Source organism: Ovis aries, chromosome 1 (genome assembly GCF_016772045.2).
Source record: "Ovis aries strain OAR_USU_Benz2616 breed Rambouillet chromosome 1, ARS-UI_Ramb_v3.0, whole genome shotgun sequence".
In the NCBI taxonomy this organism is placed as follows: Eukaryota; Metazoa; Chordata; class Mammalia; order Artiodactyla; family Bovidae; genus Ovis; species Ovis aries.
Window position 1 is genome coordinate 105,225,240 of NC_056054.1, and position 24,759 is coordinate 105,249,998.

The 24,759-nt window shown below is 56.5% G+C and overlaps 2 protein-coding genes across 11 annotated transcripts in view; one reads left to right on the forward strand and one right to left on the reverse strand.

Annotated features, from left to right (window-relative positions):
* ZBTB7B (zinc finger and BTB domain containing 7B) overlaps positions 1–9,432 on the forward strand; it is a 15,773-nt gene extending 6,341 nt beyond the window's left edge. For 5 of the 10 annotated variants that reach the window (XM_027975930.3, XM_027975939.3, XM_027975933.3 and 2 more), the window contains 2 exons: positions 5,636–6,795; positions 7,146–9,432. In XM_027975930.3, the coding sequence (XP_027831731.1) occupies positions 5,642–6,795; positions 7,146–7,611 (1,620 nt within the window). In that variant the 5' untranslated portion in view covers positions 5,636–5,641 and the 3' untranslated portion in view covers positions 7,612–9,432. Of the gene's footprint in view, positions 1–49; positions 1,516–5,635; positions 6,796–7,145 lie in introns of those variants that run through there. The other 5 variants (XM_042254929.2, XM_042254909.2, XM_042254904.2 and 2 more) reach the window with 2 other exon arrangements.
* An 8-nt stretch (positions 9,433–9,440) lies between these two features.
* DCST2 (DC-STAMP domain containing 2) lies at positions 9,441–24,525 on the reverse strand. The gene is made up of 15 exons (XM_027977569.2): positions 24,258–24,525; positions 23,919–24,089; positions 23,540–23,641; positions 23,105–23,302; positions 22,485–22,550; positions 21,782–21,995; positions 21,448–21,605; positions 20,544–20,708; positions 19,304–19,471; positions 19,071–19,171; positions 18,020–18,150; positions 13,167–13,294; positions 12,726–12,819; positions 12,481–12,621; positions 9,441–9,638 (listed from the first exon to the last, which is right to left on the reverse strand). The coding sequence occupies exons 1-15, from the start codon at positions 24,523–24,525 to the stop codon at positions 9,593–9,595; spliced, it is 2,151 nt and encodes a 716-aa protein (XP_027833370.1). The 3' UTR covers positions 9,441–9,592.
* Between the last annotated feature and the right edge of the window lie 234 nt (positions 24,526–24,759).

Genomic DNA, 24,759 nt, shown 5'->3' on the forward strand with positions numbered 1-24,759 from the left:
CCTGCCCCCCAGCCAGGCCCTCCCCCACCCCTCCCAACCTGTTCCCCCCAGGGGCCAGGAGGAGTTGCCGGCAAGGCCCCTCAGCGTTCAGGTGAGTAGGCCCCGCTCTGGCTTGGGAGATCAGGCCCCAGGGGAGGCTCGGAGGCCTAGAATTGGCCAAGGGTCAGAGAGGGACTGAAAAACAGGCTAGGAAGAGGGTGTCCAAATTTTCACAGGGGGTGGTTTAGGGAACTGAGGGGCTGAGGGGGCTGGAGTATGGGAGAACCTCTGTGTCCGAGGGACGTAGGAGGGCAGGAGAGCAGAAGAAGGGGCCTACGGGAGCCGAGGGGCTGCTGGGCCAGGACAGGAGGTTGGACAGGCTGGCAGGGAGCCGGGCTCCGGGGATTGGGCTGGGGTGTCCTCTGGGGCTGGGGGGCTCAGGTTTCTGCCGGCGGCTTGGCGGGTGTGGGGTTACCAGCCGGCTCGGTTACGCAGCCGGGGACGCTAGGCTAGGGGGGAGGGGGTGGGCACAGGGCAGACCCTGGCACCTTGTAGGTCTCCTCAGGCCCTCAGGGGATCTGGCGCTGCTCCGGCAGACCCCTGCTGGGAGCGCTGATGGCCAGGGTCTGTCCAGGCGCATGGTTGCCTGGCCTTGGGTGGGCAGCCTCTGGGGAAACTCCAGCTGCTCCAGGGCTGGAAACTCTGACGGGCAGAGAGGCCTAGGCTGTCCCCCAACCCTACCCCACATCCGCTCTCACTGTACACCCCCCCACCCATCTTCGCAACTGTTCCCCCCGATTTTGGTCCTGTGCTTCATCCAGAATGGGGTCATGGGTGCCTAAATGCAACCATCTCGTGGCAAGACCAGGCCTTGGAGGGCAGGCCCGATTTCTTAATTTAATTCCTCTGCCCCTCTCCACCCGCATCCAACCATCGGCCTGGGGAGAAGAGAAGAGATGCTTGGAGTAGGGTGAAATGGAGGAAGTGGGAGAGGCCTGAACGAGAGAACCAAAAGCCAAAAGAAAGGAGAGGTAGGGATGGTTCCTTGGAGACCTAGGGACTTAAGGACTCAGTAGAGAGAGAGGAAGCAGGAGCCTTGCAAGGGCTGAAGGGAGGAAAGCAAAGGATGAGCCGCGGAGAGAGGAGACAAGGGTCCGAGAAGGCAGGAAGGAGACAGAAAGAGGCCAAGGCAAGGGGCCAAGAGTGGAGAGGGGCTGAGGGCAGGCGTCCCCAAAGGAAAAGAGGGGAAGACTAGGGAAGACGGAGTTGCCCCATTCCTTTCCCCGCCATCTTTTATCTCCCTCAGATTTCCCCTGATGCGATCTCAGAGGCTGTGGACTAGGGCGGGTGTCATGGAAAGAAAGTGTGGGGGAACACTGAGGTCTCCCTCCTGTCAAACGCTGAAGCACCAGGAATTGGGGATTTTGAGGGAGGAGAGGCTTAACCCCCACAGCACCGGGAAGCAGCCAACTCCCCTTGCCTCCTTCCCCCTTCGTGGCTTGCGGTCTCTCTTCCCCGCCTCGGCCCCCAGGAAGTGTGAGTGCTGGGGTGGTGAGGTTAGGAGGGGGAAGCGACATATGGGGGATGGGGAAGGCATGTACTAGCTTGGAGGGGCTGGGTGGGGAGCGAAAGGCTCCATGCATGTCTGGGGCATCCTGGGCTGAGGGCCTCTCCGTCAAAGCCCTTCCAGTCCTCCAGGGGATTCACCTCCACCTCTCACCCCGCCTTTCCAACTGGGCAGTCCAGATGGCTTCAGCCCTGGGCCCCAGAGGCCCTAAGAAAGGGTGGAAGAAGCTGGGGAGCTAGGATTCCTGGGTCCCTGAGGACTTTGGACTGGCTGTCCTATTTCCCCACCCCCGCCCTTGGTCCAGCCACAGGCCAAAGCCCTGGCTTCGTGCAAACTTCGCTCCAAAAAAACAGGAAGAGAACCTGAGGCTGGAGTTGGGGTGGGGGTTGGGGGGGGGAGAAAAGAGAAAGAAGTAAGGGGGAAGGGTGGCCAGCCAAGGTGGGAAGAGCGTCAGGCCTCTCCATCACCCTGGCAGGAGGCATCACAGCCTGGCCCTCATCCTCACCCCAAGCTGCTACACCTGGAGAAGCTGGCCAGGTCCCTCTCGGGCTCTCTGGCAGAGCCCGGAGGTGGGGGCCTCTGAGCCTAAGGAGGGGGTGCTCTGTGTGCCTGAGTCTCAGGCCCATATCTATTTTCTCCGCCACTAATCCTGTTTCCGCCTGCTGCCCCCCACACTAAGCCTCACTCCCCTAATCCCCAGGGTGTGGGGAAGGGGGGCCAGCTTTACTCAGCTGCCCCATTCAGGGCCTCGTATCCCAGCTCTTCAGCTGGCTCAAGCCGGCAGTGTTGGCCCTGGTATTCCCCCAGCCCTTCACTGGACACTGCCTGAGGTCAGCACCTGGAAAGACTTTCAGCCTCCTTTTCCTTCCCGTGCCAGGGCCAGTGCCCTCTACCTTTTGGTTTCTTGGTGGTGGACACACCTTGGGAGGTGCCTTTGGGCACTGAGGGGTAGGTGATAGGGGCTCCCACCTTTGCCCCCTCCCATACTGTTCTATCCCCAAAGTCTTCCCCCAACCAAAGATGGGGCAAGCTTGACTCAGGGCCCAGTTTCAAGAGAGCTGCCCACCGGCTTGGCCGGTCTAGCAGGCCTGACAGTGAGGGGAGCCTGGGGGGGTGACGGGAAAGGGGGGAGAGATGGGGCGGGGCCCCCAGTTCTTCCCCCTACCAGGCAAACAGACCTTGCCTGGCTCCCTGGCACAGCTGCCCCCCCACCAACCACCACACACGCCCATGCCCACAAGGTCTTAGCAAGAGGGGGCATGCCAGGCTGGGTGGGGATGGGCCGTCCTCATGGGCGTCGGGGGGCTGGGCCCTCTGGGATATAGAGGTGGGAAGGGTGCCCAAGTTGGGGTGGGCACCCTGGCATCAGTGCCCCACCCTGGCAGAAAGAAGGGGCGAGTTCCTCCCCATCAGTCCCTCCCAGATGATGGGGCCTGAAGTGCCCCCTTGGCCTGGTTGGCACCAGCCTAGCTCCAGGTGGCACCTAAGTCAGCATGGGTGCCAGAGCCCTGAGAAAGGGCTAGGGGAGTTTCCCAGAAGCTAGAGACCCATAGGAACACCTCCCCTTCCCAGATGGGTCCTCTGCCTCTCTCTCCCTTCATTGCTACTGCGTGGCCGTGGGCTTTGGAGTTAGGCCCTAGGGGTTAAACACCTACCCTTGCCCAAGCCCCGTGTGATCTGCATCGTGAACCAGCCTGAGCCTGTGACCTGACAGCAGGGTCAGCCAATCAGCAACCCCGCCACACCAAGTTGCCACAGAGATGGCCCTGGGGTGGGAGAAGGGAGGCGGGCTTAAGCAGCGGGAATGGGTGGGGTGGGAGGGAAGAAGGGAGAGGGACAGGGTGAGCCACGTGCCTGCGGGTGCACAGCTCCGGGCCAATGGACAGGGAGGACAGCCCCACCCATCCCCCTCAGGAGGGACAGGATTCACTTTGGGCTCAGGAGGGTGCCCACTGCGACTTGAGTGGCCATTGCTGCTGCCCACCTGGTTTTGTTTGTTCCTAAGTCCTGGGGCCATTTGCCACTTGTACTATTTGTAAAGTACAGGTGGGAAAACCCAAGGAAACTGGGAGTGCTCCCAGACTGCTTGGCCCTCAGGGAGAGAAGTGATTTGTGGACTTGAGGTGGGAAGGGGTGGGCTATCTGAGGGTGCCTGACTGTGGCTTATGAGCCAGCACATGGGTGCTACTCACTCAAGGCTTCCACGCAGGCATCCGGATGCTATAGGGAAGACAGGGAGGCAGGCAGAGACGATGCAGTTCTTGTGTCCTCAAAAGGAAACCTGTAGCCCTCGACTCCTCCAGCCCCCTCAAAACCCTTCCCCATCAGTGGCCGAGACTGAGCAGTTGGTGGGAGTGGCAGAGAAGACTGGCAAACTGTCAGTGAGACTTGCCCTACGGATCATCCGGTCAGCCTTTAATTTTGCAGATGAGGAAATGGGAAAGAAAGTGACTGGTTCAGGGTCATGTAGCTAGTAGTAACCAGACTCCCCCTGGGTGATTTGACGGAGGGAGACAGACCTTTCTCCCAGCAGAGACCATCTGTATAGCGCAGTCTGCCTCCGGGTGAGGCTTGGTTTCTCCCTCCCAAGGCCAGAACTTTTATTGAGCCCCTACTATGTGTTAGGCGTTGTGCCCCCCACGGGCTCATTTAACCTTCACCACAGCCCTAGGAATCAGGTGGAGTTATCCCATGTTATAGACATGGGATGTTTATAGAAAAGAAGGTTCAGAGATTAAACAACTTGTTTAAGGATCACAGAGCTAATCAGCCGCAGAGTGAGGATTCAAACTCAAGCCTGGATGACTCCAGAGCCCAGCTCTTTCCAGGCCTCAACTCTGTCTCCAGTTGCTCCAGACCACCAAACGTCAGGGTGGAAGGGCTGAGCGGCTTTCATCCCCGCCCGCTCCTTGTGTACCATGAGGAGACAGAAGCACAGAGAGAAATGACTTGGCCAAGGTCATTCAGCAAGATAGTAGCAGAGCCAGGATTAGAAGCTGATCTCCTCACTTCCAGGCCAGACTCACTCTGCTAGCTGCCTCCCTCCACCAGCCTTGGGACTGCCGGAGTGCTGTGCCTTCTGTGGCTGTGCCTTGGAAAGGCTCGCACAGAGGGTGGAAGAAGGTCTTCCGGAGAGGGGGGCTCTCCTGACTGGCCAGGAATGCAGAGGGAGAGCTGGCAGTGGCAGCCCGGTGGAGGAGGGGTAGGGCTGGAACTTGGCCTATTGGCAGGGGGGAGGGGTGGGGACGATGCTTATCGGTGCGGGGCAGGAAGCACCCGCGCCAGCGCCAGCGACACCCCAGCAAAGGGTGGCTGCTCCTTGGCCCCATGGGGGAGGGGAGGATGTGGGGGGAGGTATGCTGGGAGCTGTGTTTCCCTTTTGGCCTCTACAAGGGGGAGACCTAGAAGGGGAGATGAACTTTTAGTGGGTGGGAAAGAAGGTGGGGTCCTGGGGAGCCACCTCCCAGGTTTGCAGTGTTTTTATAGTGCACCAAACGCTTTAGGGAGATAATGTGAGCTAAAGCACCTGACCTTGCCTTGAACAGACCTTGGCCCAAAGTGAATCTGAACTCTCTCATTGGCCTCTCTCTGGGGTGAGAGGAGGTTCCATCACAGAGACTGTCACCCCACTTTTCAGATGCCTGAGGCTGGCTGCAAGAGGCACCCAGAGTCCTTCAGCCAGTTCTTCATGAAGCCTGAACCAGAACACAGGCATCCTTTCTCCCAGACCAGTGCTTCTTCCAAAGGGATGGGAACGGGCAGGTGAAGCAGATGGGTCTCTAGGAAAGGCCAGAAAGGCAGAGCTCTTGCACTCACTGAGGCAGAACATTGCACAGTGGTTAGGAACAGGGCTCGGCCGCAGCCTGGCTTTGAACCTGTTCTGCACTTAGCATAGAAAGTCACTTCACATGTCTGCGCCTCAGGTTCCTGCCTGTGAAATGGATAATTGTTACTTTAGAAGGTCATGGAAGATGAAATGGGTATAAAGCACTTGAAGGGCCTGTGCTCATGGCCAGGGCTGGTGTTCCGTCTCTGGGCGCCCTGGCAGGGCTGAGCGCTCCTAACCTCCCCTTCTCCTTCACTCCGCAGGAGAAGATGGGGAGCCCTGAGGATGACCTGATCGGGATTCCATTCCCAGACCACAGCAGTGAGCTCCTGAGCTGCCTCAATGAGCAGCGCCAGCTGGGCCACCTCTGTGACCTCACCATCCGGACGCAGGGCCTGGAGTACCGCACCCACCGGGCTGTGCTGGCTGCCTGCAGCCACTACTTCAAGAAGCTCTTCACCGAGGGTGGTGGCGGTGCGCTCTCGGGTGCTGGGGGCGGTGGGACAGCTGCTGGGGGTGCAGGGGCCGGCGTGTGCGAGTTGGACTTCGTGGGGCCGGAGGCACTGGGTGCCCTGCTCGAGTTTGCCTACACAGCCACCCTGACCACCAGCAGCGCCAACATGCCAGCCGTACTGCAGGCCGCGCGGCTGCTGGAGATCCCCTGTGTCATCGCGGCCTGCATGGAGATCCTGCAGGGCAGCGGACTAGAGGCGCCCAGCCCGGACGAGGACGACTGTGAGCGCGCGAGGCAGTACCTGGAAGCCTTCGCCTGTACAGCCAGCGCCTCAGCTTCGGGAGTCCCCAACGGTGACGACAGCCCTCCACAGGCACCCCTCCCACCGCCGCCACCACCACCGCCTCCTCGGCCTGTTGCCCGCCGCAGCCGCAAGCCCCGCAAAGCTTTCCTGCAGACCAAGGGGGCCCGGGCCAACCACCTGGTGCCCGAGGTGCCCACGGTGCCCACCCATCCCTTCACCTACGAGGAGGAGGAGGAGGCGAGCAGAGTGGGCAGCGGGCTGGGAGACAGCTACAGCCCTCCCACAGGGGCTGCCTCACCCCCCGAGGGGCCCCTGAGCTACGAGGCCTGCGAGGGTGAGGAAGAAGAGGAGGAGCTGGTGTACCCCCCACCCTACGGGCTGGCACAGGGCGGCGGGCCCCCGCTGTCCCCAGAGGAGCTGGGCTCAGACGAGGATGCCATCGACCCCGACCTGATGGCCTACCTCAGCTCCCTGCACCAGGACACCCTGCCTCCAGGCCTGGACAGCCAGGACAAGCTGGTGCGCAAACGCCGCTCCCAGATGCCTCAGGAGTGCCCAGTCTGCCACAAGATCATCCACGGGGCAGGCAAACTGCCACGCCACATGAGGACCCATACGGGTGAGAAGCCCTTCGCCTGTGAAGTCTGCGGTGTCCGATTCACCCGGTGAGCACCAGGGGGGAAGAGGCCCAGCAGGGGCCATGTGGGGGGTGGGGGGTGGCGCAAGGGAGAAAGGGATTGTGAGACCCTTTCCATGTGGGGGGTGTGGAGGGAGAGGATCCTGGAGGGACTGTGGGGTGGTCCCCAGGCTGAGGTGAGAGACCAGGAGAAAGAAAGTCAAGGAAGGTGGGTCTGGGGCCTTAAAGATCTGACTGTGCTGGAGGCAGGTGGTTAACCTGGGGCTAAGTCAGCAAGGGTCTCCCTGAGCAGAAATAGGGGAACAGTGCTAGGGGGCGGGACCGGCGACCCAAGGACCCCCTGTGACGGCTCCCTTCGCCCTCTCCCTGCCGGGCCAGGAACGACAAGCTGAAGATCCACATGCGGAAGCACACCGGAGAGCGCCCCTACTCGTGCTCACACTGCCCAGCCCGCTTCCTGCACAGCTACGACCTCAAGAACCACATGCACCTGCACACAGGGGACCGGCCCTACGAGTGCCACCTGTGCCACAAGGCTTTCGCCAAGGAGGACCACCTGCAGCGCCACCTCAAGGGCCAGAACTGCCTGGAGGTGCGCACCCGGCGGCGCCGCAAGGACGATGCGCCCCCTCACTACCCCCCGCCCTCCGCCGCCGCCTCGTCGCCTGCTGGCCTTGACCTCTCCAACGGTCACTTGGACACCTTCCGCCTGTCTCTGGCTCGATTCTGGGAGACGTCCGCCCCTACTGGGCCCCCAGACTCCACCCCAGGGCCCCCTGATGACGAGGAGGAGGAGGGGGCACCCGCCACACCTCAGGCTGAAGGTGCCATGGACACCTCTTAAAGAGGGGCGAGTGGCCGAGCTGGAGCAGCACGGGGACCGGGGAGGCCCATGCCAAGCAGTGGGAGTGTACACAGCAGAGACGGCGCTGGGGGTCAGGCCCTGAGTCTCCCTGGCATCGGAAATAGGCTCCTTCCCTCAGAGCCCTCATTCCAGTTCCAAGCCGAGAAGGTTTTGGGGCAGAGTCTCCCCAGATTGGGGTGCTCTCCCACGGAGTGATACATATGATATTATGTATATATTTACAGCTCCATTGTAAAGGTGGGGTCCCTGTCCCCAGCTGCTCCTGGGGAGTAGAAGCAATAATGTATTTCTGATTTGTGGGGTCCCTCTTCGGCTATGCGGGTTTCTAGGGGGTGGGGGGCTTGGGACCAAAGCCTTGCCCCACCCCCATGCCCCTTGGGGTTTTGGCTGTGTTAGGGGGTGAAGGACTGCCCCTCCCTTTCGAGACCCCTCCTTCCTGGTTTCTGTTCCCTTTTCCTGGCAGTGAATTACGCAAAGGGGGGCGGCAAAGGATGGGTAGGTGGGGGAAAGCAAGGTAAAAGCTTGGAAGACGGGGACTGGGCCTGTAAGGAAGGAGCCATCCCAGTCCCCCTCCGCCCTTCTCCCAGCGCTGAGTCATGGGGTCCTGGAGAAGGGGGCGGGGTGGCCTGATTGGCTCGCCCGCCCCTGGGGGCAGCGGGAGGGCCCCGCCCAGCCAGGGGAGCCGCTGCCGGTTCTCCTCCCCGGCCCTCCCCTCCCGCGTCCCCGGGCAGGGAATGTCTTGTTCCCGCCGCTCCCTCCCCGGGGCCAGAGGGCAGGGCGGGCCGGGCGGTGTCCTACCCTCTTCTCCTCCCCACCTCCTCCCCGCCCAGGTGCGAGCCGCCACCACCACTGCTGCCGCCCCTGACTCACGCCGCCCCCGGGCTGGCGCGGTGCTGGGTGTGGGACCCGGTGAGGGGCTGGCGGGGAGCCTGGCGGAGAACGGGCTGGCCGGCGCCATCTGGCGGCTGTGCCCTGCGCGGGCGAGCGCCCCTGGCGGCCACTGCCAGGGAGCCGCCTTCTCCACCTCCACCACCCCAGCGGGTGAGCCGCGCCCCCTTGCCAAGGCCGGGGCGCGGAACTGCTCGCCCGCCCCCAGGGAAAGTGGGCTGCGGCCCTGTGGGAAAGGAGTCCTACCCTCAGACCCTTGCCTGCCAGGGCTCCCTGTTGGGGTGGGGAGAGTAATTCCCTCACTCTTCCCTTAGGATTGAATCCACCCCCCCCCCCCCCGTTCTGTACATAGCCTTTTCTGTTGGTCTTGTTGAAATCTAGTTTCAGATTTTAAACTACCCAATTCTGCTGGGGGTGGGGGTATCTCCCCCGCCTCCTCGCTGGGTGCTGGACCCCGCTCCGCTCGGGCCTGGGCTCTGCCTTGCACTATTTCCCCTCCCTGGCCTGGCGGCCCCCCCCCTCCTTAAAAGGGGCAGGTTCAGGGGCCCGGTGCTCTCCCTCCCTCCCATGCACCCCCATGCCCATTTGCACAGCTGCCCAGGTACCCCCAATAGTGGGGGGGGGTCACAGGGAGGGGGTAGCGGGACCAGTCCTTGTCTCTATTTAAAAAGTGATGATGTAATATATTGGGGTAGAGGGAGGCCAGGTTGCTCTGGGCCTCCTCTTTGCATTTCAGGTGATGGGGGGCCCAGCCCCGGGGAGTGAGGACAGTGTGGCCTCCCCCCCCCTTGCGGCTTCTCCACTCAGTGCCTTAAGGGGGGAGGCGGTCCCCCCTCTCCTGTGCCCTCCCCTTCCCTTGCCCCCCACCTCGGGTGTAAGCGACAGGAAGAAATAATAATAATTTAAGATTCACGCTTGTGTCCAACTTTGATTTCTTTATTTTGGAGGTAGGTGGGCGGGATGGGGAGGAGAGGGGAAATGAAAGATGGGACTGCTTTGAGGGCAGAGGATTTCTGAGGCAGTCAGCGGGGCTGAGGGGGCTGCTGACAGACAGGGCCTCAGGTGGTGGTGGCTACCTGTGCCTTCTCTCCCGAGGCCCCTTTTCTTCATCCAGGTCACTAGTGAGGAGAGGAAGAGGGTGGCCCAGTCACCAGGATTCTGTTTTCACAGGTGACTTCCTTCCTCCTGCACCTGCCCTGTCTATTCAGATTTGGCTCCTGTTGTCTTCCAGCCACTGCGGCTCTCACAGGCCCCTCCAAGGCAAGCCAGGGTGTGTCTGTAGATATCGTCTGACTTAAGGCTGAGAGATGAGTGGGCAATGATGTGCCCAAGGTCATGTGCTTTGCAAGGAACCAGTAGTGACCTCGGAAATAATACTCACGCAAGGCTGTAGGGTACCTCCCTGGCTGCCCAGCTTTTAACTTCCTTGAGCCCTCTGGAACCACTCAAAATAAAACTTTCCTTCCCCTTAAACCTCTGAATTCATTACTAACTTCTGGTGCCCCATTCACACTGGAATGTGACCACTGGACAGTTTTCTCTTCAGTCCTCCCAAGTGGAGGTTGCTTGTCTTTCTCAGACTTGGCATGCCTGTGGCGTATTGCAAAGCCCCTGGCTCCCATGGAAGCTACACTCCTGGGCTGTGCCTATCTCCCCAGGCCCTGCCAACATCCTGCCATACCCATCCAGGGAGCTGGTACCAGACTTGAGCTGCTCTTGTGGCCCAGCTGCCTTCTCGCTGGTGGGCAGGCTCTTCCAACACACTGGCTTTCCAATCCTCAGCCTCCTTGGCCATAATGACCTTCCTCTCTGCTCCTACTCGGACATCACCCTCAATCTTGGCTACTCTCTGGATTTATCCCCCGGATTCTTCCTGGGCCTGGCCCATTGTCTGCATCCCTCCTGGCCTCTGCTTTAATACCCCAGCAACACATAGACCTTGGACTGCCCCCTGGGATCTCAACCCCTTTCTCTTCCCCAGTCATCTTAGATACTCTGACTAAAGCACCCCAATTCTCACCCCATCATCTCCTGACCTGCCCAGAAAAAGCCTTCAACCCTGGAAGCCCATTCATGGCTACCACATTTGCTTGAGAAAACCACGTAACCAAGCACGCTGGAGTCTGTCATTACACGTGATGATTTTCAACTTCATCTGAGCCTTTAACGCTCCCTGGAAATCTCTTAACGTCCCCAGTTGGCTCCTTTGCACACTCCCCAAGGCAGGCATTTCAACCTCCACCACCCACTCCTTGAAACCTTTATTCCACTCCCAACCCCATTCTTTACTGTTTCAGCAGGTGTGCATGCCTCCTATCCCCACCCCCAGTCCCCAACCCCACCCCCTCACCCTGAGAAAAGCAAGGCCACCAGACTGGAGCAGGCTCAGCTCGGCTGGGAGGAACATGCCCTCTCCCCTCCTGCCTCGGGCGAGCCCGGTCCTATTTGAGGCCACCCTGTTCACCTGGCCCTAGATCCCATCTCTCCGGCATCTCTCACTCTTCAACACTTTTTTCATCTCTGAAATCCTCAAATCTCCCCATACTTGGGTAAAGAAAAAACCTAAAGAAAAATCTTTTAGGTTCCCTTCAAGCTACTCTATTGTTCTATGAAGCTAACTCTCTCCTCTTTACCATCAAGCTTCCTTTTTTAAACTACAGCAGTGACGTTAAAAATAATAATAATTTCCAAACTTGCAACAGAGCCATGTACCCCATTTCTGAGTCTTCTCTACCAGTCACCCCCTCAACCCACGAGGACTGGTTTTGGCCTTCCCCACACCATGAGAAATAGTCCCACAAGCCACTCCAAGGATCTCTCGACCACCAAATTCAATGACCAGTCTTTAGGCTTCATCCTACTTGATCATCTCACAACATTGGATCCGCTTGGCTCTCTGTTCTTGAGTCTCTCCCCTCCTTGGTTTGTGATGGAGCCCCTCAGGGTCATGTCCCTGCCTCCTCCTCTGCTGCCCTGCCCTCCACCAGGGTGATCCAGCTCATTTCTCTCACAGTCTCCAAGTCAACAACCCCCCAAAAGATACCTCTGGCCCAGAGCCCTGCCCTTTTCTAACTGTCCCTTGGGCATTCCCAGTGGATTCCCTACAGATACCAGAAAGGTCTAGAACTGGGCCATTGTTTCTGCAGAACCTGTTTCTCCTCTTGCCCTACCACCACCCAGTTCCAAACACAAGCTCCCTGTCATTCTCAGCACCTCAATCCTGAGGCTGTCACCAACTTTTCCTGAGCTAAGACAGCCTCCTCTCTGGTCTCCCTGCTCCCACCCTGCCTCCACTCTGCCTTCTTAGCTTATTGTCCCAAAAGACAAATACATCACTTTCTGACTGAGGATCTTCAGATGGTAAACTGAGGCCCTCTCCCACCTCTCCCTGCCTTGATGGGCAACCTCATCTCCCAGTATGCTCTGCTGTCTCCACCCAGCCACAAATACACCCCTCCCTGACCCTCCCCTCACCTCTAAGTGTCCCACATTCTCCAGACTCACACAAGCCTCCCCCTGGAATGTCCTCTTGCACTCCTTAGCCTGACAAACCCTCTGGCTTCCAGGCTTCATCCTACTTGATAATCTCACAGCATTTGATATACTTGGCTCTCTGTGAGTGAAAATCAAGCCCACCTATTTTTTTGACTTCTTTCGTGAAGCTTTCATTAATATACCTCCATCCCAAACCGGGTGTTCTGTCCTCTGTGCTTCCCAGAGCCTGTTTCACTCCTCATTTGGGGTGGTCTCTACATTGTCACTTATCTACTTGATGTCACTCTCCCCCACTCACCCCAGGGCAGGGGTGCTGACACAGCAGGCATGGGGCAAACCCCCCTCCCCACTACCCCTTTTATCTCTCCAGCTCTAGCAGAGGGCCAGGCAGCCAAGAAACCCTTGATAAATGTGACCGAACATGCTTAGGCCTCCCACTCCCCACGCCTGAAGTCTTCCACTCACCTGGATTCCGACATGGAGTCCGATGAGAGGGTCCTGCCCAGCGCTTCCTGGAGCTGCTGCCGCAGTAGCGCCTCCTGCTCAGGACCCTTTTGGTGGGCGGCAGCCAGCCATAGGCGGGGACCCTCCTCATCACTGGAGTCCCTGGAGAAGCCTCCCATCTCAGTAGCCCACAGAGGTCCTGCAGAGGGGTGGCCGCTCCTACTGCCCCCACAGTCTCCAGCCACCCCATGTTGCCTGAGACTCACAGCTCTAGATCCAGCTTCTCCTGGCAGGAGAGGGGAGACGCACACACGGAGCAGGTGTTGCCCAGGAGACGGAAGCAGGTGAGACAGAAGAGACCTGGAGGAGGCCAGGAGGGACGGAATTGAACTCCCCACCCCCACCCCAGCACTGTGCTCCCGAGCTTTCAGCCCTTGCCTCCCCAGCTCCACCCAAGGGGGAGACCATTCATCAAACCATGCACTCTGGGGAACTGCTGCAATACCACTTGCATAGGAATTCTACTTGCACTGGAGGATTAAGGCACACAGAGAAAATGAGCTACCTGAGGGTTCTGTGTAAAAGAGGACATGCGTCATAACGAAGGGAGGGGTACAAAAGGTGAAGTACAGAAGTCCATAAAAGCTGATTGTCATATACAAATGGTGAGAGTCCCAGCAGAGAGGCATCCTCCTCAGAACTCTCACCTCTGCAGCCTGGGGTACTGCAAGCCACCGAATTCTCTGTGTCCCCCTCGTCCTGCAGCTGCCCACAGCCCAGGCAGTAGGTCTGATGCTGCCTGAAGTGGCTGATAAATGGAACCAGGCAGGAACACCTGAGGAGAGGGGTCCCAGACACTAAGTAGGTCAGCTCAATATATCTGGACAAAAAAATAATTCAAAAAGGTACATGTACCCCTGTCCTCAAAGCAGCACTATTCACAACAACCAAGACGCGGAAGCCACCTAACTGTCTATGGACAGAGGGACAGATAAAGAAGATGTGGCGCATATATCCTGTGGAGTACTGCTCAGCCAGGAAAAGAGCGAGATAGTGCCATCTACAGCAACGTGAATGCACCAGGAGACTCTCATACCGAATGAAGTCGGAAACAGAAAGACAAGTACTATACGATAACGCTTATTTGTGGAATCTAAAATATGACACAGAGGAACTTTCATGAAACAGACTCGCAGACATGGAGAAATGGATTCACAGACATGCGGGAACGGACTCACAGACATGGATAACAGACTCACAGACATGTCGAAACGGACTCACAGACATGAAGAACAGACTCGCAGACATGAAGAACAGAATCGCAGAGATGGAGGAACAGACTCACAGACATGGAGGAACAGACTCACAGACATGGATAACAGACTCACAGACATGGAGGAACAGACTCACAGACATGGATAACAGACTCACAGACATGTGGAAACGGACTCACAGACATGGATAACAGACTCACACATGGAGGAACAGACTCACAGATGTGGAGGAACAGACTCACAGACGTGGAGGAACAGACTCACAGATGTGGGAAACAGACTCACAGACGTGGAGAACAGACTCACAGACGTGGAGAACAGACTCACAGACTCACAGACATGGAGGAACAGACTCACAGACATGTGGAGACGGACTCACAGACATGGATAACGGACTCACAGACATGGAGGGACAGACTCACAGACATGGAGAACAGACTCACAGACATGTGGAAACGGATTCACAGATATGAAGAACAGACTTGCAGACATGGAGGAACAGACTCACAGATATGTGGGAATGGACTCACAGACATGGAGAACAGACTCACAGACATGGAGGAACAGACTCACAGACATGGAGGAACAGACTCACAGATGTGGAAAACAGACTCACAGACATGCAGAACAGACTCACAGACATGGAGGAAGAGACTCACAGACATGGATAACAGACTCACAGACATGGAGGAACAGACTCACAGACATGGAGAACAGACTCACAGACATGGAGGAACAGACTCACAGACATGGAGGAACAGACTCACAGACGTGGAGGAACGGACTCACAGACGTGGATAACAGACTCACAGACATGGAGGAACAGACTCACAGACATGGATAACAGACTCACAGACATGTGGAAACGGACTCACAGACATGGATAACAGACTCACAGACGTGGAGGAAGAGACTCACAGACATGTGGAAACAGACTCACAGACATGGAGGAACGGACTCACAGACGTGCAGGAATGGACTCACAGACATGTGGAAACGGACTCACAGACATGGAGGAACGGACTCACAGACGTGGAGGAACGGACTCACAGACGTGGAGAACAGACTCACAGAGGTGGAGAACAGACTCACAGACGTGGAGAACAGACTCACAGAGGTGGAGGAACAGACTCACAGACATGTGGAAATGGGCTCACAGACATGTGGAAACGGACTCACAGACATGGAGAACCGGACTCACAGACATGGAGAACAGACTCACAGACGTGGAGAACAGACTCACAAACGTGGAGAAACAGACTCACAGATGTGGAGAACAGACTCACAGACATGTGGAAACGGGCTCACAGACATGTGGAAACGGACTCACAGACATGGAGAAACGGACTCACAGACGTGGAGGAACGGACTCACAGACGTGGAGGAACGGACTCACAGACATGGAGGAACAGACTCACAGATGTGGAGAACAGACTCACAGACATGAAGAACAGACTCACAGACATGGATAACAGACTCACAGACATGTGGAAACGGGCTCACAGACATGTGGAAACGGACTCACAGACGTGGAGAACAGACTCACAGACATGTGGGAACAGACTCAGACATGTGGGAACGGACTCACAGACATGTGGAAACGGACTCACAGACATGGAGGAACAGACTCACAGACGTGGAGAACAGACTCACAGACATGGAGGAACAGACTCACAGACATGGAGGAACAGACTCACAGATGTGGAGAACAGACTCACAGACATGAAGAACAGACTCACAGACATGTGGAAACAGACTCACAGACATGGAGGAACAGACTTACAGATGTGGAAAACAGACTCACAGACGTGGAGGAACAGACTCACAGACATGGATAACAGACTCACAGACATGAAGAACAGACTCACAGATATGTGGAAACGGACTCACAGACATGGAGAAACGGACTCACAGACGTGGAGGAACGGACTCACAAACGTGGAGGAACGGACTCACAGACATGAATAACAGACTCACAGACATGGATAACAGACTCACAGACATGTGGAAACGGGCTCACAGACATGTGGAAACGGACTCACAGACGTGGAGAAACGGACTCACAGACATGGAGAACAGACTCACAGACGTGTGGGAACAGACTCACAGACATATGGGAACGGACTCACAGACATGTGGAAACGGACTCACAGACATGGAGGAACAGACTCACAGATGTGGAGAACAGACTCACAGACATGAAGAACAGACTCACAGACATGGATAACAGACTCACAGACATGTGGAAACAGACTCACAGACATGGAGAACAGACTCACAGACGTGGAGGAACAGACTTACAGATGTGGAAAACAGACTCACAGACGTGGAGGAACAGACTCACAGACATGGATAACAGACTCACAGACATGAAGAACAGACTCACAGATATGTGGAAACGGACTCACAGACATGGAGAAACGGACTCACAGACGTGGAGGAACGGACTCACAAACGTGGAGGAACGGACTCACAGACATGAATAACAGACTCACAGACATGGATAACAGACTCACAGACATGTGGAAACGGGCTCACAGACATGTGGAAACGGACTCACAGACGTGGAGAAACGGACTCACAGACATGGAGAACAGACTCACAGACATGTGGGAACAGACTCACAGACATATGGGAACGGACTCACAGACATGTGGAAACGGACTCACAGACATGGAGGAACAGACTCACAGATGTGGAGAACAGACTCACAGACATGAAGAACAGACTCACAGACATGGATAACAGACTCACAGACATGTGGAAACAGACTCACAGACATGGAGAACAGACTCACAGACGTGGAGGAACAGACTTACAGACGTGGAAAACAGACTCACAGATGTGGAGGAACAGACTCACAGACATGGATAACAGACTCACAGACATGTGGAAACGGACTCACAGACATGTGGAAACGGACTCACAGACATGGAGAAACGGACTCACAGACATGAAGAACCGGACTCACAGACGTGGAGGAACGGACTCACAGACATGGAGGAACGGACTCACAGACATGAATAACAGACTCACAGACATGGATAACAGACTCACAGACATGTGGAAATGGGCTCACAGACATGGAGAAACGGACTCACAGACATGGAGAACAGACTCACAGACATGTGGGAACGGACTCACAGACATGTGGAAACGGACTCACAGACATGGAGGAACAGACTCACAGACGTGGAGAACAGACTCACAGACGTGGAGGAACAGACTCACAGACATGGAGGAACAGACTCACAGATGTGGAGAACAGACTCACAGATGTGGAGGAACAGACTCACAGACATGGAGAACAGACTCACAGACATGGAGGAACAGACTTACAGATGTGGAAAACAGACTCACAGACGTGGAGGAACAGACTCACAGACGTGGATAACAGACTCACAGACATGTGGAAACGGACTCACAGACATGGATAACAGACTCACAGACATGGAGGAAGAGACTCACAGACATGGAGGAAGAGACTCACAGACATGTGGAAACAGACTCACAGACATGGAGGAACAGACTCACAGACGTGGAGGAACAGACTCACAGACATGTGGAAACAGACTCACAGACATGGAGAAACAGACTCACAGACATGGAGGAACAAACTCACAGACATGGATAACAGACTCACAGACATGGATAACAGACTCACAGACATGGAGGAATGGACTCGCAGACATGGAGGAACAGGCTTGTGATTGCATGGGGAGGGGGAAGGGAGAGATGGAGTGGGCGTTTGGGGTCAGCAGATGCAAACTAGTAGATATAGCATGGTAAATAACAAAGTCCTACTGTAAAACACAGGGAAACTTATTCTAGATTCTGTGATAAACCATAACAAAAAAGAATATTTTTTTTATAAAGAGTGTATATGTGTGGATGGCTGAATCACTTTGCTATAATACAGCAGAAATTAACACATAATTGTAAATCAGCTATATTACACTTTTTAAATTAATTTTTTAAAAAGCAGGCCAGGCCAGTCCGCCTAACTAACCCTCATCCTCTCCAGTATCACCCTCCAAATCAAAGGTAAGTCTCCCTACAGTCTAACCTCCATCCCTCTGACTATAGCAAGATCCTCCCTTCTTCCTGTCCTCCTCCTCCTTTGACTCCCCACCCCTACAGAGTGTCATCCCCAATCCATTCATGAATGAGCACCCTCTTCAACCAAATCCCTGGACACCTTGGAAAGACAGTGATCCTTTCTGACCTCTGGCTCTTTTTCTACTCCCTCTCACTCCACTCCCTAAAAGGAAAGACTATGGGCTTACCGTCCAGCCAGCACCTGGAGGACGCTCACGTGGCCGTGGTCAGCTGCCCGTCTCCTCACTGATCGGTACAAGGCAGCCAGCAGCTTTGTTCGGCGGCTCAGAAGTACATTGTAGAGGTAGGAGATCCTCTCCTGGCGGAGGGGAAGTCAAGGATGGGGTCCCCTTGATCCTGTCTGCCTGGAATGCCCTCTGCACTCACTCCTACCCCTTACCTTTACCTTCTCTCCATTTCCTATGACTCCTTGTAGGCTTGGCTCAATGCCCCTTCCTGGGGGAAGACTTCAGGGCTTCCTCAGGTGGACGCACCCATCCCCTCCTCTGGGTTTCCTTAGCACTTATTTATTCCTTAATAAAAACACTTTTTTCTTTCTCTTTTTCTTTGGCTGTGCTCTGAGGTTTGTGGGGTCTTAATTCTCCAACCAGGGATCGTACCCTCACCCTCTTGCCCCCTCACCCTCTCGCCCCCTGCGGTGGGAGCTCGGAGTCTTAATCACCGGATGGCCAGGGAATTTCCTAAAAATACTTTTTTCATTGTAGCAGTCTTGTTAAAACCTGCCTCGAGACTGTGTCTGGTTCATCTCTGCATCCCTGAAGCCGCCAGCATGGTAACTGGCATACAGTAGGTGCTCAATGAGTCATGAGTAAGTAAACAAATGGCAGGGTTTTCATTCCCACCTCAACACCAGCATGGCTCCTGCCCCAAGGATTTTTGTTTGTTTGTTTGTTTTGTTTTTAATTTATTTATTTGGCTGCATCAGATCCTTAGTTTTGGCATGTAGAGTCCAGTTCCCTGACCAGGAATCAAACCTGGGCCCCCTGAATTGGGACCATGGAGTCTGAGCCACTGGACCACCAGGGAAGTCCCCTTCCCCAGGGTTTTAACAAATCTTTGGAAGCAAGCTTTATCTCAAGAGGCACCATTTCTCCCTTCTGTGGTCCAGGTCATTTGCTTTGGGGTTCAGCGGTTCAACCAGAGGGAGAGAGCTGGGCTGCAGAAGGCTTGTGAACTCCCCCAGTCCAAGACAGACAGCCAGGAGCTTAGCCCCCTCACCTGCTCCCGAGATGGGTAGTAGGAGGCACAGATGAGCCGCCGCAGCCGACTGACATAGTTGCCGAACAAAGTGACAAAGAAGCAAAGGCCATACATGATGCCTGGGGGCACAGCAGACCCAGTAAGCTGCTGCTGGGGGGCACCAGGTGCCAGCCACACTCACCCTCAGCAGACTGTGCCCCTCATGCCCTGAACTGTGTCTGTCCCCCCAGCGCCCTCAGAGGTGTGGATACCGATGACTATGTAACCAGTGGAGTCGGGCTCTGAGGGATGCAGACGGCAGCGTCGGGACAGGACAGTGATGTTGCCTTGCTGGAGGACATCGAATGCAGACACCAGGTCGCGGTAAATCTTCCCTGTGGAGCCAGTGCCTTCCACGGTTATGGATACGAACACGGGGCCTGGGCGCCAAGACCCTGTGTGAGGGCTGTTCTTGGAAGCTGCCCACTCCACCATGCACAAAAGACCACACCTTCTGGAAGGTGGCAGGTGGATGGTGCAAAGGATAGAGATGGCCCCCAGGCCCCCCCGGAGGCCCCAGACACCCTTGTGGTGCTCCAGGCCCCGGCTTCAGCTCCTGGAAACTAGGCCTGGCTCCGTGGTCCAGAGCTGGCTGGCACTGGTACCTATGTGGTCTGCCTTCTCAGGCCACCAGATCTGAAATGACCTTGATAGCCTGTGGGTCCATGCCCAGACTCCATGACTACTAAAGCATTTGTTGAGGGGAGGGAAGGTTTGGGAGTGTGGGATTAGCAGATGCAAGCTATTATATATAGGATGGAGAAACAAGGTCCTACTGTGTGGCACAGGGAACTATAGTCAATATCCTATGATAAATCATAATAGAAAAGAATATAAAAAGGAACATATATATATACATATAACTGAATCTCTTTGCCGTACAGCAGAAATTAAAACATTGTAAGTCAACTGTACGTCAATCAAATTTTTAAAATTTTTTCAAAAATAAAGCATTTGTTAAGCACTGACTGTGTATCAGGTATTGAACTAAGGGCTTTATCGATTGTCTCGAGTTTTGTTTTTTGTTACTTTTTCTGTTGGGCCTCTGGTATAAAGGATTAGATTAACTCTATTCTGTGGTTTGTGGCACACCGTCAATCCAAGGTCCACCAGGCACTCGCGCATGTGGTCTCATCTATGTACAGCCACCCAGAGAAGCTGCTACCATTACTGTCCCACGGTTCAGATGAGGCAGCTGAAGTTCTGGGAGGTTGAGCAAACTGCTCAAGGTCACCATCTGGTAAAGGACACTGCTGAGATTTGACCCCAGGCCAGTCTGACTTTAGAGCTTGTGTTTTCCTCTACTGTGTTATGGTGTAATACTGAACTGGACACAGGGATTACCAGGCAGAGGATGGGGTTGGAGGAGGGCAATGTCAGGGGCTGGTAAGTAGCAGTGACATTCAGGCCATCCCACAGGACTGAGGAAGCTAGGGAAGTTTGGGCACTCACTTCGGGCCACAACCTCCCCCTGCAGGTGGTATCGAGCCAGGTCCAGGACCCAGAAGACGGCATAGTCCAGGAAGACCAGGAACAACACGAGGAGGAGGTGCTGGGCAAGGTGGAAGATCGCCAGGATGCAAAAAATCTGTTCCCACCGGGACAAGAAGATGGAGCCTGCATCGGGGAGGGCTGGTCAGGAGGACTCTCCGCAATTCTCCTTCCCACCAGACCCTCGCCCCTAGAGAGACCTCCCTCCTGGAGGCAGCTCCTGACCCTCATCAGACCGGGTCCTGTCTGCTCACCTGGAAGATGCGGAAGCTGTGAGGACCCCTGTGCAAGAGTGGGAAGGAAGCACTCTTCCTGGGCAGGGCCTCTGTGGCTCGAGATACACACCTAGTATCTCCACCTTGACCTGGTGGCCAGTTTTCACTCTCCAGGAATCCCCCCTTCTAAGGCATGCCTGATACCCTGATGTGGTTCCCCGCTTCCCACTTCAGAGACAGCACTGCTCCCCACCTCCCGCCAGCTGCATCACCTCCATATGAGTGTGCATGGACATTCTTGCTCACCACCTCCAAAAGCCTCCCAGCTTCACTTCCCTTGCTCCACATCCACTCTCCACCCATCCTTCCCTCTGTCTTGACATCCAGGGTGCTCCCAGAAGCATCACCTGCCACTCTTCTTTTTGTCTCCATGCTCTGAGACAATCCCCCTTTTAGGCTGAGGCTTCCCAAGGACAGGGTTGTGTCTCCCCCACCTCCCGAGCCTGAAATTTCCTTTTTCTGTGTCATCCCCCATCTCTGGCCCTGCCCTGAGCCAGGCCTGTGCCCAGCACTTCTGGGCAGAGCAGTGCAGTTGGAGGGAGCCCTGGCCCCACTCAGGGACCCTGTCTCCGGGTCCTCGGGGCCCTCGCCTGGCTGGATGTAGTGTCTGGCTTCATGGGCAGTGAGCGGCAGCACCGTGGGCAATCCTGCCCTGGAGCGGACAGCCTCCATGCGCAGGAATCGGCTGGTGATGTAGATGTTGTCGAAACTGTCCCAGTTCAGGTAACCGTATCGGTAATACAGGGCTCTGGTGGGACACACATGAGGCCCCTCAGCAGCCCCAACCAGACATCCCAGGGCACCACACTCCCCACTCTCACCCCTGCCCACAAGCTCCAGCCTCCCAGGATGCCATGGGGACAAGCTGGCCCCCAACAGCCCTAGCCCCCACCCCTGCGTTAGCGGGGCCCTCCAGTGCCTCACTGGAGGTAAAGAAGCAGGAGCAGCAGAGGTGTGGTGTAGCCCATCAGCGCCAAGGCCTCTCGGACGCGGTACAGCTTCATGCTGATGGCTTCGTGGAGGTCCAGAGCTACCTGGGACAGGCTCCGAGAGGCATTGAGATCCACAAAGAAGTAATGGGTGGCTGTCATGTTGAACTCAAACTCCTGACGCACTCGGTTAATCAAATTCCTCACAGCTGAGGCCCCGTGTCCAGGGGAGATGCAAGCAAGGAGAGTTACAAGGGGGCAGGGCTGCACCCTGGAGGGGCCTGGGCAGCCCAGGGGCCCCGTGGCTCCCGGGTCAGCTAGAAACCCCGAGTGTTGGGACCTACAGTGGACTGAGGAGGGGACAGAGCCTCCACAGTCTATGCCATGGCCGATGCACGCTTAGCACCAGGCTTCTGCCTTCACAGGGAGCATCTCCACAACCTGCCTTGGCTGCTGGGGTCCCTGCTTCTCTCCCCAGCTCCTCCTCTCAAGTCAGGCTTTGATGAAGCACCCTCTCTTCACTGGGCCCCAATTTCCTAATCTGTATGGTGTGGACATTGGCCTGGGTAACCTCCGGAGGTCTTTTCCTGAATTCTCATCTGTGGACAGGGAGCGCTCCTGGGTTGGCACATGCCAGGATGAGGGAGGGAGGCCTCCGAGGAGCACCGCATGAGTAGGGCTAGGCGGGGACCACTCACGGGTGCTCATGGTCTCTCGCAGGAAGGTCTGGATATAGCCAGGAATGATGCAGAACACCTGGGCCACTGATAGCCAAGACGGAGTGTCAGGAGGGGCAAAGACACGCAGCTTGTCTCTCCAATCTCCAGAGACCTTGCTCTCACAGGGCCTCCCGACTTTTCACTGTTCCTGCTGGCCTCCACATCAGCTCAAAACCTTTTGGCTTCTCCTTACTACCCCACCCTCCACGTTGGTTTTCCCCCTACCTGCTCCCTAATCCTGCATGGAGCCCAGCATCCTTGTTGGTCCCGTATTTATTGCCCCTCATTAGTGCCCAGAAGGGGGCTTCCCAGGTGGCCCAATGGTAAAGAATTTGCCTGCCAAAGCAGGAGATGTGGGTTTGATCCTTGGGTCAGGAAGATCCCCTGGAGAAGGAAATGGCAACCCACTCCAGTATTGCCTGGGAAATCCCATGGACCAAGGAGCCTGGCAGGCTACAGTCCATGGACTCGTGAAGAGTCAGACACGACTAAGCACACACACGCTGCTGCTACACTACTGGTCACCCGGGCCCACTCACCCAGCTGGTCCCTACGTTTGCCAGGCCCCCATTCCTACCAGTAAGTCCATGTTCTCTCACCACTGGCAAGTCCACAGAGCATCAGCTTGAAGGGCATGAGCACGAAGCACAGGTGGTAGGCCTGCGGTATGACCTTCATGCAGCTGTCCTTGGCGTCATCAAAGACCCGAGCACACTTCAGGTAGGGGTTGCCCAGCTCCGAGTTGCACACATCGCCAATGTGCAGGAGCCAATACCACACGTTCCGCAGGGCCCTGGCTGGGAATGGCTGCGGGGCTGGTACCCAGGAGTCCTGCAGCATCTTCTCAGGGGGGTTGGGGGGAACACCAGGGCAGCACCCGGACCCGGAAAGGCCCGTGGTCAGGGGCCGGGCTCTGCTTTATCCAGTGGGGTCTAGTTAGCACTCTGGCAGGGCCCAAGAAGTCCTGGACGGGGGTGAGGGTGAGGAGACTGGGTAAACCCTGGCCCCCAAAACAGACATGCTAACGTGCTGACCTACGTGCTTCACACCATCCATGATTGACCGGAAGAACTTTCGGACCCGGTCAGCCACCTGCTTGGCTCTCTGGGCAATGGCTTTAATCTTGTTCAGAGCACCTGAGAGGCAGGGGCAGGGCTCCGGTCGGGTCTCCTCCTCTAGAGGCTGGCTCTTACCATTGCCCTGGAGTAAGGAGTGGAGCGGGGGAGCTGCCCAGATGCTGGGGTCTGGGAGACAGTCCATCTGGCAGTGGAGCGGGCCAGAGAGCGAGGGTCAGGGGGTCCTGCTGGAGGCTTAGAGGTTAAGGCCCAGGACCACAGAGAGGAATGGAGCCAGAGGGCTGTGAACGCGCAGGCTGAGGGGAGCTCGGGGGCCCGTGGAGGTGGGTGGCCTTACTGATGAGGGGCTGCTTGGCCCTCTCCAGCACTTTGGCGGTCTGGTTCAGGGCCAGTTCTGCCCCACAGGCCACAGCCTCGCTGGCCTGGGTGAAGTTGCGCAGGGTGTTGGCACAAGGCCCTTGCAACACCAACCCAAAGGCAGCCACCAACAGCAGTGTCCGGCCCTGCTCTGGGGAGAGAGCACCATGGGAACCAAGCCAGCAGCCTTGCCCATGGCAGCATATACAAGTGCCATATGGAAGGCAGCAGGGCTTCCTTCGACTGCCCTCTCCCACAAGATCCCTCCTGCTCCAGCCCCTCCACCGGGCCCACCCCCTGCGCTGGGCACCAAACTCACTGGAGAAGGCCTGGGGCAGCAGCAAAAGGACAGTGACCCGGACCTGGCGGGAGAATCCCATGCCCAGACTAAGGAAGGCGGCCAGAGTGAGGGTGCCCACCAGGCAGCCCCAGGGGCTGTGCCCTTCCACCAGCAGCTCCAGCAGCCCGTAGGCTGTGGCCAGGGACAAGCCCAGGATAAAGCCCCCTGTGCTGCGGACCACAGCCCGCGCCATGCTTGGCTCCTCTGCCTCCAAGGGCTGCGCAGCATCCTTCGTGACCTTGGACATGGCTGAGGAGACCAAATGTTTGCCTGTCTCCAGGTGAGGCCCACCAGGTTCTGTGGCTCTTTAAAGGCCCTAGAATTTCTCACCATATTCTAAGGTTCCGGAGGGCTTTTACCGTGTGTGTCTTGGAATTCTTTATCTAGTTGCAAAGGGATAGGTAGGTCTCTAACCAACATTTCACAGCTGAGGGATTAAAAGACACAGCCCTCAGACAGGCTGTGGGTGAGGTGGAGACAG

Coding starts and splice junctions, on each gene's coding strand:
- DCST2 (XM_027977569.2), bottom strand. CDS start 24,525: ATGTCCAAGGTCACGAAGGATGCTGCGCAGCCCTTGGAGGCAGAGGAG. Junction 18,151..19,070: donor ACTACCCATCTCGGGAGCAG/GTGAGGGGGCTA, acceptor CCCCTCCGCCAG/GAGAGGATCTCCTACCTCTA. Junction 13,295..18,019: donor CTCCAGGTGCTGGCTGGACG/GTAAGCCCATAG, acceptor CCCTCTCCTCAG/GTGTTCCTGCCTGGTTCCAT.